Source organism: Octopus sinensis, linkage group LG21 (genome assembly GCF_006345805.1).
Source record: "Octopus sinensis linkage group LG21, ASM634580v1, whole genome shotgun sequence".
NCBI lineage: Eukaryota > Metazoa > Mollusca > Cephalopoda > Octopoda > Octopodidae > Octopus > Octopus sinensis.
This window is the reverse complement of record NC_043017.1, coordinates 4,342,665-4,367,146: the sequence shown is the minus strand read 5'-3', so window position 1 is coordinate 4,367,146 and position 24,482 is coordinate 4,342,665. Positions and strand designations below refer to the sequence as shown.

The following is a 24,482-nucleotide window of genomic DNA, read 5'->3' as shown; positions in this document are numbered from 1 at the left end:
AGTTAATATTCTTGTCTGGAAGAATGTCCAAACTACAGAAAATGTTAAGGTATTAGAGTGTTGAAAGCCAGAATTGTAACTTAACATTTTAAATATATGCTCTAAACTAAGTACTGAGTACTTCTTTTTTTTTTTTGCTTGTTTGCTTTTTTTAGAAAATTTGTTCCTAGTTTTAGTGTATGTGATGTCACACAAATTATTGTGCACATACACACACACATATGAAAAACAAATATGTAGGAATATATGTATGCTTTTAATATGTTTATACATACATATATATACACATATACATACACACATATATATATATACATATATATACATACATACATATATATATATACATATATATACATACACATACATACATACATATACATACATACATATATATATATATATATATATATACATACATACATATATATATATATATATATATATATATATATATATATATATATACATACATACATATATATATATATATATATATATATATATATATATATATATACATACATATACATGCGCGCACACACACACTACAGGACAGCTCAGATTACCAATCTCTACCCACATCTCTTTCTTCAACAAGATGAGGTGTTGAAGGACGAAAAGAAGGAAGATAGAGAGGAATAATAGAGAAGATGGGGCAGGGGCGAGGCCTAGAAGAGAGAGAGAGAAAGATATGGGAGAGGCAGAAAAGAGAAATATGTGAGTGACAATTTGAAATAGAGTGTAAACAGAGGGAACAACAAGTGTTGTCAGCTTTATTACATCTTCAGCAATACCAAGATCAACAACATTACCACCACCACCACCACCACCACCAATACCATTAAAAGAAAAATCCAGGACAACAAACCAAGCAGGGAGCTTCAGCTTAGTTGCTCAACCATTGTAAGAATCGTTGCAAAGTCTCCCTCCAACCCCACTCCATTATCTTATAAATAAGAAAAAAGTGAAGATAGAATGATGTAGCCCTAAATAACATTATGCTTTAAGAAAAGATGGGCAGGTCATGGGTGGAATGCCTTTGATCACATGTCAGTTGGATCAGAGCTGACCTAGGCTAAACAACTGGCTTTGACAACTTTTTGCTTCCTTTAGGACAGTGTAATCTCTCCCTTAACACCATTAACCCCTTCGTTACCAATCCGGCTGAAACTGGCTATGGCTCTGAATACAAATATTTTGTTTTCATAAGTTTTGAATTAAAATCGCCCACCAAACCTTAGTCACAATTTATGTCCCTAACACTAGCTTAATGATGACTAAGTTATTTTACTAAATTCTTTGTTATATTTAAAATTAATTGAAAGAAACACAGAACATCTCAAAATAAATACAGTAACAAAAGGGTTAACACTTAGTAACTGTAATCTATGAGCATCTGTAATCTATGAGCACAGTGCAGTGCTCATAGGGCTCACAATCCTTCCTCTTTCCCCTACAGTATCTATGGAAGAAGACAAATGCAGTACCCAATTAGGATTCCGGTCCCTCACCTTCCACATGACTAAAGAGATTGATATGATAAATTAATTAATGTCCAGCTTGAATTTCTCTGAGGGTCGACCTGATTAAATATAAACAAACCATGCGCTTATTTCAGAATAGAAATATAGAAGTAATAAATATTAAACTTGTTGTTCTTGCAATTGTCTTAGTGTTGTTGTACTTGATAGTCTACCTGTGTTTATTACTGGAAAATGCCATTTCAACCGTGAAAGTTTAGTTCTGAGTTAACATGTAATTTATGCACATACACAAATGCACCAATAGACAAGATTAGTATAATAACAAGGTTTTTATATATATATATAAGAGCATACATGCAAACAAACCCACATATATACACATATACCTACAAGAGTTAGTAGTGATTAGTCTTTCAGCAATTAATAATACAGATTTTGTGACAACTTCCTTTTTTGCTCTGCTGTGCTCTGCCACTGAACATTTGCACACATGATGTGATGTTGATGTCACCAGCTCCTCCAATACACAGCTAATACTACTGCTACTAACACTACTACTACTACTGCTACTACTACTGTTAGCAAATGCAAAAAAAAAAACACAAAAATAAACTTTAAAAAAAATATTATAAAATGATGAAAACAACAGACAGCAGAAGGGTAGGCGAGAGACACAAATTAAGGATAAACGAACGAACGGATAGACGGACGGACGGATGGACGGAAGGACGGCTGGACGGATGGATGGATGGATGGACTGGTGGTTTGGGAGGAGGATTGAGGATGGGTGACATTGATCCTTGAACCCATAAAAGTGAGTGTATGATTATTGAGCAGGCTTGGGTGACAAGGACTGCATCAAGCACTTACGTTGCAAGATCCTCCAATGTGTTGTAATAATCATGTTCAATAGTGAGAGGTCTCGTATCAGGAGGAGAGAACCCTCTACAATTGAGAAAAAGGAGAGCAAAAGAACGGTAAGAAACCAAGGGGCAACGAAGGTCAAGGGTCAGCTAACAGAGGAAAAAAGAAATTGGGAAAAAAAAAATTTTTAATAAATATATTAAAATATTACTTATTGATAATAGTAAGATATTTTTTTTCTTTTTCTTTTTTTTTTACTGTAACTTTTGTTCTTTTTAAAGAATATTTCAGTAATTATATTTTTCAGATTTTCAATTAAAAAGAAGAAAAAAAAAGAAAGAAAGAAAGAAGTTTACCATTGAAATAGATTTAATGTGTTTTTCTCTTAAAGTGGATTTCAATTATTTCTTTTAATTTTTTTTCTGTTTGTATATATACACACGCATTCCAATATGCATACATGTGTATGTATACACACACATACACACATATATAAATGCATACATATAGACATGTTTGTGTATGTGTGAGTGTGTATGTGCATAAATATATTTAAACATATACATGTATACCTAAATACATATATATATATATATATATATATATATATATATATATATATATGCATATATTTATATTTGCACACATATAAATACATATATACATACATTTATACATATGAGTATACATTATATATGTATTCTATAATATATAATATGCACACACACACGTGTGCACATGCGTATATGTACATACACTCACATGTGTGTATGTGTGTGTGCATGAATGAGCACTTGCATGTATGTGTGCATAAGCACACATATTATGGCAGGGGTTTGGGTGTTTGGGATGAGGGGAAGCTATAATATTGACCCTCTTTCAATAACTGACCGATTCCAGACACCAAATGTCCAATGCAACATGTGAAACCAGCCAAAGCTGCTAAGATTCTCGAGTAAATCTGAAATTCTAGGACCTTCTACCTTGATATTTAGTCACACTTCTGTGCCCCGATTTCACACAGTTCCAAAATGAACTTTTAGGACTTCTGCCTATACAAAGTACAAATTATCTCAGAATTACTATTACTACTAATACCACTACAACTTTCAATTCTGCTACTGCTATATAGAGCTGCAGGGGGGTGGGGGAGTCGATGAAAAATATTTCATTAGTAGATAACATTCATGCAAGTAACTACGCAGCCCAGCTTATCTCTAGATTCCCAAAGCTATTTCCTCCACTACACTTAGCTTTTTATGCAAGACACATGCACAATGAAAGAACCAAGACAACGAGCATTGGCACTAATCCCGTGAGAAATACAGAAATCTAGGAATGGTGAATGGCTTAAGCCATCCCGCCCCCTTTCTTGTGGGCTTTCTTTGGGTGTTTCTCGCTCATGGTTGCTTTAGTAGAAACAATTGTGTTCTTTGATAATAGATTTGTTCCATCAACCAGATTGACACCACCATTTGGTTCTTGGGTGCCTTTCGTGGAGTCCACTTTTTTGCAAGCAAACATTTAGACCAAGTCTCTGATCTGAGGATGACCAATAAGATCCGATCCTTCACCAACCAGTCTCTCTCAGAGACCCTGGAATAAGATACTAGGCACTGCCCTTCCACTTCTAAATAAGCTATATAGCATTTTTAAAAAATAGAACACTATAAATAGCCCCAGAGATTATTTTAGCACAGCAAACTGCTTCCCCACTAGAGAAAAAAAAACTTTTAATCTACTTCACAATAACACTCTTATGACGTAAACATCTCTCTGATTACAAGTGCAATCTTGTGCATCATTATCATCATCATCATCACAGTCTTACATTCATTTACAGTTGCCATGGGCCAACAGTCTGAAGTAGCATGCCTCACACAAAATGTCTTCAGATGCTGTGGAAGAATCTCTGTATACGACAGTGCTCCCTCAATCACACTGCTAAAGCTTGCTTGGATTTGAACCACTAGAGTTTCTATGGAGTTGTTCTACCCAGTAGAAATAGCAACAAAATCCTTCCTTAAATAATCTCTAAAACAAAAACAGTAGTACACACTCAATGAATGTAAAAATTAGCTAGACTATGACTTTCATCATAGGTTTACTAGGTCAGGACCAACTCGGGGCTAAACTACTGCTACTACTCAGGTAGCAAATCGGCAGAGTCATTAAAGCAGAAGGTAAAATGCCTGGGAAGTATTCATTCCAGTTCTCTGGAAATCCTACCAAAGTTGACTTTGCTTTTCCTCTTTTTGACATTGACGAAAAACATATCATTCCTGAACTGGGGTCAATACTTATCTTTCATTTTGTCTCTGGAAGAAATCAGCTGTATTCACACATAGTAAGGGACAGGCTGTGTATTAGGCTAAAAATGCTCAAGACACAACATATGTCAGGACAGCATCTCTAGATCTATCAGGAGTTAAACCCACCATCACTACTTAAACATTATCACCAAAACAGGACCGTTAATAAGAATTTCTTTTCCCTTTCTTCTAGCTCTGCAATTTACCAAGAGATAGAAGGAACATAACCAAATGCAGTTTCCAACTGCCCCACCCCAACAAAGGTTCTGGAGGGTTACTGCCACCCTACCCTACTGCATCTTATTGTTTACATTTGTTAATATTCGTCTTAAGGAATACAGAGCAAAGTTCTGGCAATTACGACAAAGAAATGTTACTTATGTTAGCAGCATATACGATAAGATGTGTCCACTACATCTCCATTAGCATTATTTCATTAACAGTTGTACTAAGAAGCTGAGAGGTGTCAATAATTGCTAGAAGCTGATTAAGTCAAATAATAATAATAATAATAATAATAATAATAGTAATAAATCATCTGACAATAATGTTTAATAGAAGACAATTTTCAAGTGGTAATAGAATCAATTATACAATAGATTACATTAACATTCAGGATTACAAACACACACACAAATATACACATAGACATTTATATCTAAATTCATGCATACATTCATAGACATATATATTCACATACAGACATATATATACACATACAAATTTATATATACACACATACATCGAAACATGCACATTTATACACACATACAAAGAGAAACATGCATATATACATATAAATAAATACATGCTCCATATATATATATATATATATATATATATATATATATATATATGGTAGTTCCAGGCTTTTGTAATGGGTGATAGTTAAAAATACATGAGATGCAACACAACGACTTATGTGTGCATGCACGTGCACACATGAATTGGCCAAACAATAGAACACTAAGGCTAATGTTATCATAAACAGTGTTTTGTGAGAAACCAAAAGTTTGTGCAAAAACCAACAACACAAAACAGAAAGTATAATATTGTAGAGTAATTTACGGGGTAGTTGGGTGGTTGATTTCAATGCTAGTCAATTCTGAAGAGAACTTTTGTGATCAAAGTACTCAAACCAAGATCACTGCAGCTTTTTTTCTTTTCTCTTTTTTTCATTCAAACACAGCATATCTAAGACATCTGTATTATCCAATGTACCTTTTGTTAGGTAATCCTAGGTAAACCTGACGAAGAAGAATTACGATCAAAGTTCTTTCAGCTATGACCATCTCATCTTTCCCCACTCTCCATCAGGGACAGTTTTTCTAAGACCACATAATCTAATATATCCTTCTTTGTCACAGTAAAAGACCTGGCCTGTGATCTTAAGGCATTCTAGTCGGACTGTTCTGTGTTTTTATTTTTACTCTTTTGACAGGATCTCAATCCACATTATTTAATGTTTCTTTTCTTAAGATCATACAGTGTGATTTCAGGGAGATGTGGCCTCTATTTCTAGCAGCAGTAATAGTTTAGTCCCAGTTCAGTTCTGATCCCATAGACCTATTGTATTTAGGGCTTTATCATCAAATGTATTCTTCCCTTTTTTCTTTCTAAGAAAGTAGGGTGTGATGTGAAGGAAACCTGGTTGCTATTTCTAGCAGACTGAGTACCCATGTACAAAGGAACATCCCATCTTGCTCACATGTCTAATATATAATAATATATAGCATTCCTATTTGTTGTTTAGCCCAAGGTCAGCTCTAATCCAGGGAGCTACCTTTTTGTTTTAATATATAGTTTACCCAGGACTACATTGTCATATGCATGTTTTTTTTTTCTTTTTAAGTACAGTAGGGTATCCTTTTAGTTTGATTTGGTTGCTCTTTCTAGCAGATTCAGAAATGCTAAATAATACTGATTCTGAAAATGTTACAAAATACAACACCTGAAGACAGCTAAAGAGTGCAATGACTGAATTCTAACTATAACAATCAAGATCATGACACTAGTCCAAATTTATCCATGTAAAATAATAATAATAATAATAATAGTAATAATAATAATAATAATAATAACAACAACAACAAGAGCGCTCAGAGCCTTACATTGTTTTTATGTTCCTAGAATCTGATTTTAAATCCCTCCGTGATAAACTTTGTTTTGCATCCCTCCAGGATCAATAACTTAAGTACCATGAACAAACAAGGGAGTAGCTAAGAGGTGGCTCAACCTGCTACACATAACAGCCAAACCACTCTTGGATCAAACAACAGAAAAGACACATAGGAGAATGCTAATCTTTATATATAAGAATGAGGTTGTGTGCTGTCTGTCTCCTACGATTTAGATTCCTAACTACTCCCACATTTTGCGGTGCAGTTTAACCAAAACCGGGTATCTTATAGTCGTGATTCATATCGAACCCTTCTGGGTATTAGCGCGCATCTATGATGAGTCTACGATTTAAAAAAAAATTTACCATCAATTTTTCCCATTTTTAATGCATTTTTGGCATATATAAGGGCAGTAACTCTCTAAAAGTTTATTATTAAATCTCAGAACGTAAAAAGCTACAGTAACACCCCCCTCCCTTTGTGGTTAACCATATTGAGATGGCTATTATACTTTACATCTCTAAAAATGCTTATATAGTTATTTCCCTTACAAACCCGAGCAACGCCGGGCGATACTGCTAGTTTGATATAGAAAAGCAGAATGGATATGACTGGATTATCTTTGGTCATAGGTCTGTCCAAACAGGACTGACTTGAGGCCAAAACCACCACCACCACGACCTTAGTGTCAAGCAAGTAAGCATTGGGAAACGATACAACTGACTTTATTCTTTACCCTTTCAAATGTTAGGTCTTGTGAAAAATACTTATTCCTTACTAAACACTATCATATTTCTGAACACTGTTTGTTTTTTTTTTTAGGATTTGTTTGTTCCACATTCTTGTTTGTAGCCTGTAGAAGCCCCTCCCTTTGGTTAACTGCAATTAAGTTTGCTAGAAAAAGAAAGATTTCTGTTTTATTTTCCCAGAATATAAAGGAAACATTATGAGTGAGAGGAATCAATTGCTTCAACGAAATCGGTTAGCAATGCTAACAAGAAGAATATTGTGGTAGAGAAATTACAAATTAAAACGAGAACTCGTTAACGAGAAACAGAAAATTGTTAGGGGAAAAATAGCAGAGAGAATCAAGGCAGAAAATTGTTTAATTAAGGGAGGGGAGGCTGTAATTAACATAATATGGCCTGAAGTGTAATAGTTTTTTGGCAGTGCTAGGATGGGTACTTTTGAAACAACAGGGCAGGGGTATATGTGAGTCAGCTGAGAAAAGCTTCAAAATTATTGCTGTTGTTATTTAACCCTAGGTCAAGCCAAAGAGAGCAAACTCAGGATCAAAAACATTTTGGTAGTAATCATCTCATCTTCTTGTATGTTAGGGACTATACTGTCCAATATATCTTTCTTCGTTTAAGTTGGTAAGGGGTGATTTGAGGGGAAATTTGGCTGTTATTTCTAGCAAGTCAAATGACCTTGTAGAAGCACTCTCATTGGTTCGTTTTGAGAGTTTTAAATCTTCTCATAGTAACAGTGATGGGAGGGAAAAGGGCTGTTAGAGATAATTAAGGCAGGAACTAATTATTTTATAATAAAGCGTAAAAGACAAAAGAAATTGCTAACACTTTGTCAGATTCTTATACAGATGAGGGCCTCCTAATCCTTTCTGTAAGGGGACATTGTGGGAGTGGAATGAAAACTGCTGCGAATGAAACAGGAAAATTAAACAGACTGGGGGATAAGATAGGAAATGAGTATTTGCTTTTACTACTTTCAATCATGATGATGGTTGAGAAATAAAATTGACTTTAACAAGATTTAGACCCTGAAACTATTGACCCAACCAGTTGGAAAGCAACAGTGACTTTGGTATTATTTGAACTTATAATCATCATCATCATCATTGTTCGACCGTGGTCGAGACAATAGAATTTACTATGGTACGCCAGACTTCACGGTCCATCATGGCATTACGGAGGTCCTGTTGCTGGATGCCTGTATCCCTGGAGATTACATCAGGGTAGGAGAGTGTGCGTCCTCTGGTATCGCGAGCAGATGGCTTCCAGAGGAGAAGAGTAGAAATTACCTCGTTTTCAGCTCTACAATGTCCAGCAAACTGGACTTTTCTACCTTTCACAAGAGATGATACAGTTGGTAGTTTCCCATATATTTACATTTTGGTTGAATGACGCTTCCACGAGAGATTTTGAGCTCTCATAAGGAGGCGAGTGTAAGGAGTGTGAGGAACTTATAAACTGATTATAACTTATAAAATGGAATTCAAACTACAGCATATTTGTTGGCACTTCATTTCACAAAGATTTAAATTTGGAAATACACGAGAAGTTTAATTTCAGGCACCATACCAAAAACAAAAAAAAAAAAAAAAAAAACCAACTTACTAACCTAATTTTGGCAATTACATATCTTGAATAAATCTCTCATTATCAAGAATGTTGCAGTTGCATCAGTATTTTTAAATATCAAAACAAAAGCTTGGAACACACAGATATTTCAGAAAAATATTTTTACAGCATATCATTGGTAACCATTGGTAACACTAAGTGCTGTATTTTAATAATGCATATCAATTAATTATACCAATTAATATCAACGATGATAACATTTTATTTTACAACATCATGAATAATGTTAGTATGATTTACAATCTTACCAATGGTACCGGTTCATTTTACAATATCACCAACAGTAACAATACATTTTACAATATTACCAATGGTAATACTACATTTTACAATATAACCAATAGTAACACTACAGTGTAGATTATTACCAATGGTAACACATTCACATAACTACCAAGCAGTAATACTATTACAAATTACCAATGTGACACTAACAGTGTTCATTAAACACCACTCAGACACGGATGACACAGAAAGATACCACAAATACATACACACACCACACAAACACAATGATTAAATTATTGTTTGACGCTAATTTAATAAGAAGCAGATAAATAATAATCACAGTGGACAAAGTTTGTAAAGATGACATTATCGAGCACAATATCTATAAAAGCACATTATTTAAAACCATAGATTTTGTTTGTTTTTTTAATCTTATGTAAAGCCTCTGTTCTCAATACTCCATCCACTTCGATTGAAGCAGCTTGCCTTGCTAGTTACTTGCTAACATCACAAGAGCCAGTGCTGCCAAAAGAAAAAAGCACTCAGGACACTATGGAAAGTGGTTGGTGTAAGGAAGGGCATCCAGCTATAAAAACCATGCTAAAGCAGGCATTAGGGTTTGATACAGCCCCCTGACTTTCCAACTCCTACTGAACCATCCAACCTAAGCCAACATGGAAAATGGATGTTAAACAACGATAATTAAGATGACGGGGAGAAGACAAGCCCTATGAAATATCTAACTTTAGATAAGTAATTTCCTAGAAAGACACTAGGTCATGAGGTTTCTGTTAAACTCCGGTTTTATGGCCTTTGATGGAGCCAAAATCAATAGTACCAATGGATAGGATTCCAGTGTGTCATAGTTAGCACTCCAGAAAATGTGTGTATTCTCCCACCCATACAAGCATACATCACCAACCAGGTGTATTGTGTCTTTATTTAAGGACACAATAAAAACAACTTAAGTGGATTCAACACAGGACTTTGGGGTTAGTAATCCTATACCATATCCACTTGGCTGTTTCTTTTGAAACACAGGGGTTCATAAGGTCATGAGTTAGTACTAGTTTGCAACGTGTAACAATGAAGAATTTGCTAACAGAAAAATCTGCAACATGGAGATGACACCTAGCTATTTCTAGCAACATTCTTAGATCTAGTACAATAACAACTCCAGAGTTGTTATCTAGCCAAGATAAACCCCTATACTTGGCTTTTGTTGACTTGGAGAAAGCCTTTGACAAGGTACCCTGATCCCTTATCTGGTGAGCGATTGGAAGCCTTCGAACGTTGGGCCTCACAGAGGCAATGACGAAAGATTGAGACCTCTGGAGATATGCTGTGACTGAGAAGACCTGGCAAGGAAAGTGAGATCACATTTGTAGCCTACACCAGTGTTGCATAACCAGCCCATTTAAAAAGTACCTTTGAATCATCAGGCGACATTCTGTGCTTGAGGAGACGTCTTGAGTCAAGTAAATCAAAATCAAATGGAAATTGTAGTTGCAGTTGTTATCAGTGCTGGTGGCATGCAATAAGCACCATTCATGCATGGATCGCTGCCTGACTGGCTCCCCATGCAGGTGGCACATAAAAAGTACCATCCAACCGTGGTCAATGCCAGCCCCCAGCTTCACCAGCTCTTGTGACGGTGGCACGTAAAAAGTACCATCCAAACGTGGCCGGCACCAGTGCCACCTGACTGACTCCTGTGCTGGGGGCATGTAAAAAGCACCCACTACACTCTCGGAGTGGTTGGCGTTAGGAAGGGCATCCAGCTGTAGAAATATTGCCAGATCAAATTGGAGCCTGGTGCAGCCTCCTGGCTTCCCAGACTCTGGTCAAACCGTCCAACCCATGCCAGCATGGAAAACAGACGTTGAACGATGATGATGATGATGATGAGAGCAAAGAGAAGTGGTGCAGTGAAGGCACAATAAAATAGCTAAAGCAGGATACGAACTTGTGGTCCAAAGACCAGCAATTCTGCACCTCAACTACTCAGGTGATAAAATTGAGATACTTCAAATATAATGAAAGCATTTCAAGACCAAAATGTATTTGTTTTTAATGACACATATTAGATATTTACTTCATGGTGATGATGATGATGATGACAGTGGTGTGGTTGGTGTGAAAACTGGCAAGAAAACACAGGAAGACACCTTCTCCACATTGCTAATAAAGATCATTATGTGGTTGCTTGTCTTGCTAGAAATCACAGCCAAATCTCAATCAATTCACATTCTACCAACTTCAAAAAGATTGGATGGTTGTGATTAGAATGCTTTTATTAATTTTGTCTGTTCATCCAAGATCTGAACCCTAGCATCATTACAGCAGAGTTTGTGAAAAACAACTATTTTTTAACCCTTTAGCATTCAAATCAGCCCATGTCTAACCAAAGAATTTTCTGAATATTTTATGTTCAAACCAGCCAAATTCGGTTTCTCATATGTATCTTACAATGTCATTATTTAAAATAAACAATTACACCATCAAAATCTTAAAGTTAAAGAGGATGTGTAATTAATTCAAAACAACGTGGATAAATAAGCATTACATTGACAGAGAAATCTGAATGCTAAAGGGTTGAAGTCTTCTAAAATATTAGGCAGGAGATAAATAATGTGCTCAGGAAAAAAAAAAAAAAAAAAAAAAAAAAAAAAAAAAAAATAATAATAATAATAATAATAATAATAATAACAATAACAATAATAATAATAATAATAATAATAATATAATAATAATAAAGTTATTAAAAAGCATACCTGGCAGTCTTTTGAGCTAGTTCTGTTTTAGAAAGTTTCGACAATGTGTACAAAACCTGGATAGGAGAAGAAAGAAAAACATCCAATAAAGAAAATAATATTAACAAGTTCTTCATAATAAAATCTTAACAATATTTTTATTGTTTCCTGTGGTATTGGTAGAGAGGAATGAGGAGTACGTGTATGAAGCCTGGAGAGGTATTTGTATGAGGGGAAGGGTTTGATAGCAGGGTAAATGGTAAAGAGATTTAGGAAACACACGCAACGGACCCTACTCTATCAGTCAAGCTAACTTTTGACTAATACACTGCTATGCCAAACACACAGGCCATGGTCAATTATACGAGTACATGTGTTGGATATACAGAGAGCATATGTCAAATATGCAAGGTACATGTAGCAAATATAGTGATTATGGATATTGAATAGAGAGTACATAGGTCGAATAAACAAAGTATTGATGTGGAATGTACAGGATAAAGATGCCAAATTTATAGAGAGCAGATGTCAAATATAAAAGAGTACTTGTATTAAACATACATTGTACCAGAGTCAAGTATACAGGGTGCTGATGTCAAATATCTAAGATAGTAATGTCAATGATATAAATATACAGCTCTAAAATATATGATGAACCCTTTGATAAAATATCTCACTTGTCTTAGTCGCCAATAGCAACTAGAGACTCCCCAATACTCTTGATCTACACTCAACTTGTATCTCCAATACACACACACACTTTGTAGGTATTTTCTTCCAAAGTAACAATCTTCGCATTATTTCTTAAAGTCTAAAAATAACTGTTTAATTCCAGCTCAGCCCTGATAACAGTATAGTATAGGAGCACTCTGTCGGTTACGACGATGAGGGTCCCAGCTGATATGATCAACGGAACAGCTTGCTCGTGGAATTAATGTGCAAGTGGCTGAGCACTCCACAGACACGTGTACCCTTAACGTAGTTCTCAGGGAGATTCAGCGTGACACAGAGTGTGACAATGCTGGCCCTTTGCAATACAGGTACAACAGAAACAGGAAGAAAGAGTGAAAGAAAGTTGTGGTGAAAGAGTGCAGCAGGGATCACCATCATCCCCTGCAGGAGCCTCGTGAAGCTTTAGGTGTTTTCGCTCAATAAACACTCACAATGCCCGGTCTGGGAATCGAAACCGCGAACCTACGACCGCGAGTCCGCTGCCCTAACCACTGGGCCATTGCGCCTCACCCTGATAACAGTAGGTACACAATTAAATATCATATCACTATTGATGTACGGTGATCTAAAATTACATTCTCTAAAATCTTTTTGCATTTTGCTTTTCCCAAGGTGATTGTAACTAACTTAAAATAAGCTCGTGAGATATCCACTATGCAATTAATTGACCTGCAAGAAACAATATGGTATGCAAAAAGGTATGGCTGTGTGGTCAAGAAGACAATATGGTATGCAAAAAGGTATGGCTGTGTGGTCAAGAAGACAATATGGTATGCAAAAAGGTATGGCTGTGTGGTCAAGAAGACAATATGGTATGCAAAAAGGTATGGCTGTGTGGTCAAGAAGACAATATGGTATGCAAAAAGGTATGGCTGTGTGGTCAAGAAGACAATATGGTATGCAAAAATGTATGGCTGTGTGGTCAAGAAATTCACTTTGCAACCACATAGTTTTGGTTCAGTTTCATTGCATGACATCTTGGGCAAGTTGCTTCTACAAAAGCTTTAGGCCAGTCTATACCTTTTGAGTGAAAAGTGGTTGATGGAAACTGTGCAGAAACCTGTCATTCATGTATTTGTGTGCGACGTGTACAAGATGTAGATTCAGGCATGGGTGTATGGTAAGAACATTGCTTCTCAACTAGGTTCAATCCCACTGCATGCCACTTTGAGCAGGTGTCTTCTATTATAGCCCTGAGCCAACCAAAGCCTTGAGTGGATTTGGTAGACAGAAACTGAAAGCTCATCACAGATGTGTGTGTGTGTGTGTGTGTGTGTGTGTGTGTGCATGTGAGTGTCTTTGTGTCTGTACCCCACAACCACTTGACAACCTTGTGGGCATCTTTACATCCCTGTAACTTGGCAGTTCATCAAAAGTGATCAATAGAATAAGTACAAGGTTCTGATATATATATGTCAGTAGATATCTTTTATGGACACACATAATATATATTGTGCAGGTAGTTAGGATAAATCCCATGTATGTGTGTCACCTTTTTTTTCCTTTACTGGGGCTGCCTGTGCTGCTCCTGATTACAATCTAAATATAAATGCTTCACTTAAATGTAAAAATTTGGATTATTTAATTTTTTGTCTGAAGAATTTCTAATCGGAAATTCCTTACATGTCTATTTAACATGTAAAACTCCATAAATCCATAGCAAATGAAACATGTGTAATGGTGAATAAATAACATCCAAAAATTTCCAATTTTGCTACGCTTATGATATGTATGTATATCCTATTGAGTCAAGTACATCAGCATCAAAATAAAAATCAAATGGAAATTGTAGTTGTGATACCCGTACCAGTGGTACCTAAAAAGCAACATCTAAACGTGGCTGATGTGGTTTGAGAAATAGGATCAAGTGTATTGCACCTTGGCTGGCTCCGTGCCGGTGGCACATAAAAATCACCAGCCGATCGTGGCTGTTGCCAGCCTCCTCTGGTCCCTGTGCTGGTGGCACGTAAAAAGCACCCACTACACTCACAGAGTGGTTGGTGTTAGGAAGGGCATCCAGCTGTAGAAACACTGCCAGATCAGACTGGAGCCTGGTGAAGCCTCCTGGCTTCCCAGACCCCGGTCGAACCGGCCAACTCATGCGAGCATGAAAAACGGACGTTAAACGATGATGATGATGGCTATTATAGATGTGACATACTCGTACAATATACACATAGTTGACAGACTCATGCAGGCATGCATGCTTATTTGTATGGGTCTGTTTTTACATAGATACCATTTGAAAACAAAGCCTTTGTTTATGTCTCATAACTTAGCAGATCAACAAATAGAGATTGATATGTACCAGGTGTAAAAATATGTACTAGGATCAATGTGAATGACTGAAACCCTTCAAGCTGGTAGCCCAGCACGGCTGCAGTCAAATGATAGAAGCAGTGAAAGTGTATCATCTTATTTGTAATTAGTTCAAATGGAAAACAATACTCAACCACTTGTGTATAGACATTAAAATATTAGCTATAACAAAAGACATACGAATGTACCACAAAACTACAATTGCCTAGGTCTGTAAGTGTTGTTAATTACATAATTAAAGGCATTATGACAGTTTAAAAAAAGTGTCCCTCATCCCATTTTTAATTGGCTCTGCTGGAATGATAAACAACCACTTTTGTAGATACATTGGCAGATTGCCTAAAGAGATAGACTTAGGCATGTTCCAAAAAAATAGTGAGATTTATAGATATTGCTGGGGCATATTCACACAGTATTTGCTAACCTTGAACACTCTCTTATGCATGTTTACCAAGAAATAGCTGTTTCCTTTTGATGCAAAACAAGGTGCAATATACTCGATCTATTTCTCAAACCACAAATTGAAGACATCATAAAAATTTCTAACAAATGCATGCACAGAGCCAGAAATTTGAGGAGAAAGCCTGAGTAGATTAAATTTACCTCTGTACACCACGGGTACTTAACCATTCACTCAGAGATAAGAAGGATGCAACTAACAGCTAAACCCAGCAAGATTTGTATGTAGGCGCAGGAGTGGCTGTGTGGTAAGTAGCTTGCTAACCAACCACATGGTTCCGGGTTCAGTCCCACTGCATGGCATCTTGGGCAAGTGTTTTCTGCTACAGCCCCGGGCCGACCAATGCCTTGTGAGTGGATTTGGAAGACGGAAACTGAAAGAAGCCTGTCGTATATATGTATATATATGTGTATGTGTTTGTCCCCCTGGCATTGCTTGACAACTGATGCTGGTGTGTTTATGTCCCCGTTACTTAGCGGTTCAGCAAAAGAGACTGATAGAATAAGTACTGGGCTTACAAAGAATAAGTTCCGGGGTCGATTTGCTTGACTAAAGCCGGTGCTCCAGCATGGCTGCAGTCAAATGACTGAAACAAGTAAAAGAGTAAAAGAGTAAGAGTAAATAAAGACAACTAGATACCAGAAAGGGTTTTGTTAGATATTTTAGCATTCCTGCCACAGTGCTACTACTATTGCTGCAGTAGTAGTAGTAGTAGCAGCAGCAGCAGCAGCAGCAAATAGCTACAGTAGTAATTTGGATGAAATAATAAAAATTACTATTTCTGTAGTTGATTTACAAAGATAAATAAATAAATAAATAAGAAAACTTATTTAATGATGACAAAGTGTCATTTCCTGTCAGCGTGTATACTGGTAAGGTACCGAATTTGGGAATTTCATTCCTTTGAATGAGAGGGGAGTGAGGTAACAGTTGGGAAAAAAAAACACCCGTTTTCTCTAAACAAAACTAAGCAGAGACCCTTCATAGAAATTAAACAATTTGCTTCACCTTTATTCTAAGGAAAAAAAAAAACCCGGATGATGGGGGGGCGGACTTACAAACATGCCCAACTTTTCCACCCCCTTCGTTTATTCATTACCTTGATGTTCTCCCCACCATACATCCTACTCACTTTCATTGAAAGCTACATTTCCAAATGATTCCTTTCTCCCACTGAAGAAATTAATGAATTCAAGCATTTTCCTAGTGAGACAAACCAGAACTAAACTTTGACATATTTTATAGGAAAGAGTAAAACGGTAAGGCGAGGCGGCGGCAGGAGGAGTTGCAGAGAAGAGAATGGAATCAGATACAGCAGGGGAATAGGCATCATCAAAACTGTACCTCCACCCAGATTGATTTAGTACCTCTAATTGATGGAGATGTAGGGGAACTGGAAATTAGCAAGATATTCTGAGAAACTGCCTTCCATCTGCAGCACCACCATTACCAAGAATAATGGACAGAAATAATTATACAAGTAATGTTTTCTTTACTAAATTGCTTCTGTTTAAATAAAAGTGGTGGTAATGATGACGACAATCCTAATTCTTTCAGAGCAAATACTCATTAAGAATTTGTATACATCATCATCATCATTATTATTATTATTATTATTATTATTATTAGCATCCATTTCCATGGTGACATGGGTTGGACAGTTTAACAGGAACTGACAAGTCAGAAGCCACACCAGTTTCTGCTGTTTGCTTTGGTGTGGTTTCTACAGTTAGGGCTTTCCTGAATGCCAACCACTTCACAGTGTGTCCTGGGTGCTTTTCATGTAGCACCGGCACCATATCTGTAGAGTTTATCTCAAACTGGCAACCATAGATAGTACAACCTACAGTTGCCTGTTTGAGATAAACTCTACAGAAATGCCAGTAGTATTAGCCTGGCTTGTTTGATACAAACACACAAGAATGAAACCATTCTGCTTGCACTTGTTCTTTACTGACTTGCAGAGTTGCATCAAACACCTGTTAGTGCATGTCAGATGGATCTGGCAGTCAGACATGCTCATTGTAAAGACTGACCCACTGCCTTCTTTTGATATGGAAAAGCAGGCAGTTTTCCACTATCTGACTGATGCATATCAGAGGTTCTCAGCCAGGATTCATATTGGCCCTTGGCGGTTCATGTAAGATTTTCTTGTTAAAATTGGCTAAGAAGGTCCCCCCATCCCCAGTAAAATTGGAATGAAAGGGGTCCATAGGTAAAAAAAATAGTTGAGAAAACTGGTGCATATGGTAAAAAAGGTAATATGAAGGGTAAATTGTCAAGACATCATTTTCAATTACCATTTGAAAAGAAGGGTTAAAATAGGGCGAGAAGTGCTGCCCTCCAGTAAATTTGCTGAAAGATGGTGAAAGCAGTGAATTTGATGCAGCTACAGGGCTCCATTTGTAATCTCATTAATAATTTCTAGCAGGCAGAAGATACTTATCTTAGCGTTGAAGAGCATTTATGGATTTATGGGGCTGCTCCCTGTTATTCTAGGCAACAATCTCCCTTTTGGAACATATGTTTCTACATCTTCATATTTTGTTTTCAACACATCCATTTATTAATTTTTTTTTTCATTTGATGGCAATTACATAATTACATGTTTTTGTACCCCACATTTGTAATGTTTTTGTCACAAATAAAGAACTGATAATTATTATTGTTGTTATTTCATAATTGAGAGAATAGCATGACAGATCATTAGGACACCAGATGAAATGCCTTGTGATAATTAGTTATGCTAATTTTTAGCTCTTGAGTTTTACTTCTGCCGAGGTGAATGTTATATTTTTTCTGGGGCAAATAAAATAAATACCAAGTCAAGTCACATGCTGAGGCCAACCTAACTATGCTAGAAGTCATTATCAGTTATAAAACTTTGTGAGTAGAATTTGGAAGGCGGAGATTGTGCAGAAGCACACGCGTGTGTGTGTGTGTGTGTGTGTGTGTGTGTCTGTCCAAGCCTGTGTTTATGCTTGCATCAGTCTCAAAATTGGTGTTTAGTGTCTCTTCATATCCCATAACTTAACAATTCAACAAATCAAAACTGATAAAATAAGTATCATACTGAAGTAAGAACTGGGATTAATATGATCAACAAAACCCCTAAAGGTGGTGTTACTGCATCCTCACAGTCCAATAACTGGAACTGGTTGATGTTATCTAGCACCAGGTCAGCACTGACACACCAGATGCTTCCAGCTGAGACCATTTCATATTCACATTTAACCCAGATCATCTCTAATCAACCAGATCCATAAGAATTTGTCTTATGAAGAAAGGTTGAAGATGCTCGACCTTTATTCTCTAGAAAAACGACGACGCCGTGGTGATCTCATTCTCGCTCACAACATCATAAGCGGAAAGTGTAACCTCTCGAAAGAGCTGTTCTTCACTTCTGCTCCAGAGCGTCGGCTGCGGGGTAATTCCGAAAAGCTCTATCTGCAACGATTTCATCTCAATCGAAGGAGAGGGGCTTTCTCCGTCTGAGTTGCGGATCCGTGGAATAAGCTGCCAGACGAGATGGTGAAGATGCCGACGACCACTCGGTTCAAAGTCTCCCTTGACCACAAGTGGCCTGAATTCTTTACATGAACACCACCCTATACATAACTCCATGTCCCCCTACATGGCCTTACTTTTTGCTTTTTGAGCCAAAAAATTAACAAACTAACTAACTAATCAAAGGCATTGTAGCAATGATCATCCGGATTCTACTCAATATCCTGAACTACATAGTTTAATGTATCCTTTATAATTTTTTAAAGGCAAAATGGTGAGATGACAATTACTGTTTTTATTATTATTGTTATTATTAATAACATTAATGTGGTGAGTTGGCAGAATTATTAGCAAGCCAGACAAAATGCTTAATGGCATTTCATCTGCCTTTGTGTTCTGTGTTCAAATTCCGCCAAAGTTGACTTTGCTTTCATCCTTTTTTCCATTCTTTTGGGGCCGATAAAATAAGTTGAGGGGTTGATGTAATTGACTAACTCCTTCCCACGAAATTCCAGGCCTTGTGTCTATAGTAGGATAAATTATTATTATTATGCTGCCAAGGTCAACTTTGCCTTTCATCCTTCCAAGATCAGTAAAATAAGTACCAACTGCATACTGGTGTCGATGTAATCAAGTAAGCCTCTCTCCTATAATTGCTGACCTTGTGTCACAATTTGAAATCATTATAAATAATAATAACATTCGTATACTGATATAAGAGGCACGGCAGATGGAAGTAAGAAGGCCATTGACCATTATATCATTATATCTTAATATTTCTGTCAGAGAATCAAAGAACAAAGTTGCTGTTGATACAGTTTGTTCAGGCTTATAACTTAACACATGCACAGACGTACAAGTGCATCCTTATGCATGGGTGTATACATGCAGTGTGTATTGCATCACTTCCGAACGACATCCCACACTAACAATCTCAAGAGCCCTCGAGGCAAGCACTTACCTCACGTGCACCACCTCTAATTGTTATTACAGCTATCAACACCAACATCATCAATATCACTGTTACAACCGCTGCCACCACCACCACCACCACAAAAACACCATCCTCATTATTCCTGTAAACATCAGCATCACAACCACCAACAGCATCATCATCATCATCATCATCAACACTAGCACCAGTGAACCAACAATGGAGCCAGTCACTCATCTTGCTAGCAATAGCAGCCAAATCTGCCTCAAACCACATCCCACCACCTTAAGAAAAAAAAATGGACACAATGGATAATATAATCCAAGATACACTAGGTCTCAAAAGAAGGATAAATCTACTCACTCAGCATCAGCTTGGAGCTAAACACCACCACCACCGCTATAACCAGCACTATTACTACTATTAATCACAACTACCAACACCGTCACCACCAACATCACCGTTATAACAACTATCACCTCTATCACTATTAACACCTATCACTGCTATCAATCACTACTACCACAATTACCACTATGACTACTATAACTGTATCATCACCACCACCATTATTGCAACTACCACCACCATAACCACCACCACCACCACCAACACTGGTATTAAATATTTCCACCAAAACCTCACTAAAAGTTTGAAGATGCTTTTAGATACAGTTTCCTGTTTTGAAGCTTGAAACATCAATTAGTGTACGGTAGATAATGGTGTGTAGTGTAGGAGGTGGTGGTGGTGGTTTATAGTTGTTTGGTGGTGGTTGGGGATGGGTGGATGGCAGTGTGTAGTGGTAGCAGTGTGTAATGGGGGATGGTAAAGTGTGGTGTTGGTGGTAGTGGTTGTGTAGTGATGGTGGTGATGTTTAGGATAACAGTGATGGCAGTAGCAATGATGGTGATGATGGTGGTGTTTGAAAGGAATAGTAACGGCCCATATGAAGTGTTTATTTACATTTCAGTAAAAAAAAGGAAGTTAGTGGAAGAGAGAGAGAGAGAGAGAGGGAGAGAGAGTATAAGCATTGACCTTTCACCCAAATATGCAGCAAGAGGCTGATGTGGAAGAGAAGCACAGCAGTTGCAATCAGGAGTAGTTTAGTGGTCTTTACACCTTTCTGATGCCCAGCCAAGATCAAATCCTGCCTGAAGTGACCATAAATGAAATTAATTAATTAGCAGCATCTGACGACTGGACTACAGAATTGAGAGTTAATATCTCAGAGCAGATAATCCGTGAAGTCCCCCGGCTTCAAATATATAAAGCCTGAGTCCATTTATTTTGCTTTACCATGTAGGAGGTACTTGAGGCCCTTTTATTTATTTTAGGTCTTAAACAGAGGATGAAGGGACAATACCCATGGCCTTTTTGTAGGTCTTCTGAGATTGATGAGGGTAGGGTAAAGAGAGGAGGAAGATAGAAAATGCAACTCTTAGTTGGAAGCAGTGGATCAAGACAGCAAATAGAGTCTTCAGTTGAATGATGGCAACACAGTGCATTCCACTAAAGGCACCCAAAGACCAGGTAAGATGATCAAACCTAGCAGTGGATTAAGTCTACCACTCAACAGATGGAAACTGAAAGAAGCCCTGTGTCTTTGTTTGTCTTCCCACCACAATTTGGGACAATTTGAGTCATAGGTTTGCTGCATCAGAGCTGACCTCAGACTAAACAATAACTCATTTATGCAATCCTTCCAACCCATCCTCAAACTCCTTGAAACTCTTACAACATATTTTTTAATATATTTCTTTATTCTGCAAATATTAATCGCAATAACCTCACTAATTTCAGCTGACCTAGAAAAAGACACAAGCTACCACTCCTGTCTCTGACTAAACAACACTTTTTGATTTGGGCACAAACACTGCAATGGGGGTGGGATGAGTAAGTTAATTTCATTGACCCCAGTATTTGACTGGTACTTCAGTTTATTGACTCTAGAGGTATAAAGTTAATCCTATTGAAATTTGAACTCAGAACATACTAAGTCAGAGGAAACACCCCCAGGCATTTTGTTTGATACACTAATGATTCCACCAACTCACTGCCTTACTCTGACTTATATTAAGAATGAGCATAACGCACCCCACTCCCCGTCCAATGGACAGTGCTGAATCATATCTGATGAATAAAAAGCAATCAATGTTTTCTTTTCATTAAAAAATAATTAAGCATTCCTTTATTTCAATAAAATTTTTGGTTTTGTTAAACGAAGTTAAAGCAAAAAAAAAAAAAACTTCTTGAGAAACCAAATAGTCTTTCCTTCCTTCATGCCAAGTTTGAAGAAAATATCTCTTTTGCATCTTACTTTTTTGGTCTCCTAAATATATTGCATTTTGTGGCATTATTTCAAGTCAGCAGGCTTTTTCTGTGCAAACTGCATGTGCATTTTTCTTGCATATGTGTATCGATCGCAACAGCTGATGAACTTGTGCATACAAATGCACGTTCCTACGGCTTTATCAATCGCATTCTCACCTGAAATCGATTTTTGTAATTTTTTTCAAGACTTATACACGCCCCGATACCGTCGCTATCTACATATCAAATTTGAGCGCAATCAGATGGAGGATGCCCGAGATCCTAGAAGACACACACACAGACAGACAGAACGGATTTTATATAATAGATAATCTACAAGCACGACAGCATGAGGTCTTTAACACATTAGATGTTATGCCAGCAGTATCAAAATACCACCAGAAAAGAGGTGGTTTAAACATACACCAGGAAAATGTAGTCATAATCTGAGATACACCAATCCACATAGAAAAAGATCAAAGCTAATTAGCCAAATATATTGTCAGCAAAAACCAGAAACAAAGGAAGTGTCCCTTAATCCAAATATGTTTTCACAGAAGACTCACGCTTACAACTAACAGGCAATGCCAAAACAAAGAAACACAAATAGAGAGAGAGAGAGGCTAAGGTAGAGCAAGTTTGAGGTTCAGTCCCACTGTGTGGCACATTAAGCAAGTGTCTTGTATTATAGCTGCAGGTTGATCAATACCTTGTGAGTCAATTTGTCAGATAGAAACTGTGTGAAACCCTATTGTACACACACACACACACACACACACACGTATGTTTATTCAAGCATTTGATAAAATTCCTAGATGCTACATCTTTGTATTGAATTCTCTATTGTTGAAAATTATTTTATGCTATTTATACACAAACATAGACATATATAGTCTTACAGATGTGACTTTATGTATGCATGTGAGTGTGTGTGTGCGCACGCACGTGAATACACCAAAGTCTTACAGCTGTATACATACAACACAGCAGTGTGTCTTACTGGTGTATATGTTATCTGAATTCCCTCCGTTAGTTTTGAACCATCAACCTCACATGGAATGTGTAGAGCCATCTCTGACATTAACAGATGTTCAGGATATTCTTCAAAACTGTAAGTTTCCAAGTGCCACTTCCTCTCAGAAATTACCCAACAGAATGAAATTTTCCTCAACATACATTCTCAGAATGACACATCCAAGAGAAAATTTTTACTTCAAACAGACAACAAAATGCTTGTTTCAATTGTTCAGGTTTGCCATGTTTCAGCAGACCTACAATGAAAGACATTCCAGCCATGACCATCCCAGCTTGTATTCAGATAGATTATATCTAAAACTACATTATCTAACGTGTCATTTCTTTTTCTAAATGCTAAGAGTGTAATTTGAATGAGACTTGGCATTTTCAGCTATGCAGAGGCATCTACTTTGGCTACAGTCGTCTTTGGTATCACGAGATGATATACTGATGTACCTATCATTGGAGGTATAGTGTGATGATGTTAGAGTTGGGATTTTTAGGACATAAAGAGAAGGGGTGAGCCAGATCCTATAAACTTTTCACTACTACTCCCAGCAAGGTTTAGCCACTCAGGGAGTTCATAATCATCGTCTTCACACCCTTGTGAATGGATTTGGTACACAGAAACTGAAAGAAGCCCATCGTGTGTGTGTGTATATATATATATTTGTGTGTCTGTGTTTGTCCTCCTAACATCTCTTGATAACCGATGCTGGTGTGTTTATGTCCCCATAACTTAGCAGTTCGGCAAAAGAGACCGATAGAATAAATACTAGGCTTACAACGAATAACTCCTGAGATCGATTTGCTCGACTTAAGGTGGTGCTCCAGCATGGTCGCAGTCAAATGACTGAAACAAATAAAAGAATAAAGGAACATATATATATATATATATATATATATATATATATATATATACACACACATGTTTTCATCTACTGAGTAGCAACCAACAAATGTTCAAATTTAACATCATCGTTATCATTCTTACCAATCTTCAACTAACCACAAACATCATGGGCACTGTTCCACCTATTCAAACTTATGAAAAAAAA

The 24,482-nt window shown here is 37.0% G+C and overlaps 1 protein-coding gene across 13 annotated transcripts in view; it reads right to left on the bottom strand.

Annotated features, from left to right (window-relative positions):
* The window catches only part of LOC115222824 (protein vav), a 197,910-nt gene that overhangs the window by 103,581 nt on the left and 69,847 nt on the right, over nucleotides 1-24,482 (bottom strand). For 11 of the 13 annotated variants that reach the window (XM_036512017.1, XM_036512016.1, XM_036512015.1 and 8 more), the window contains exons 3-4: nucleotides 12,167-12,222; nucleotides 2,358-2,432 (exon numbers count right to left, since the gene is read on the bottom strand). In XM_036512017.1, the coding sequence (XP_036367910.1) occupies nucleotides 2,358-2,432; nucleotides 12,167-12,222 (131 nt within the window). The remainder of the gene's footprint in view (nucleotides 1-2,357; nucleotides 2,433-12,166; nucleotides 12,223-24,482) is intronic. The other 2 variants (XM_036512023.1, XM_036512021.1) reach the window with 1 other exon arrangement.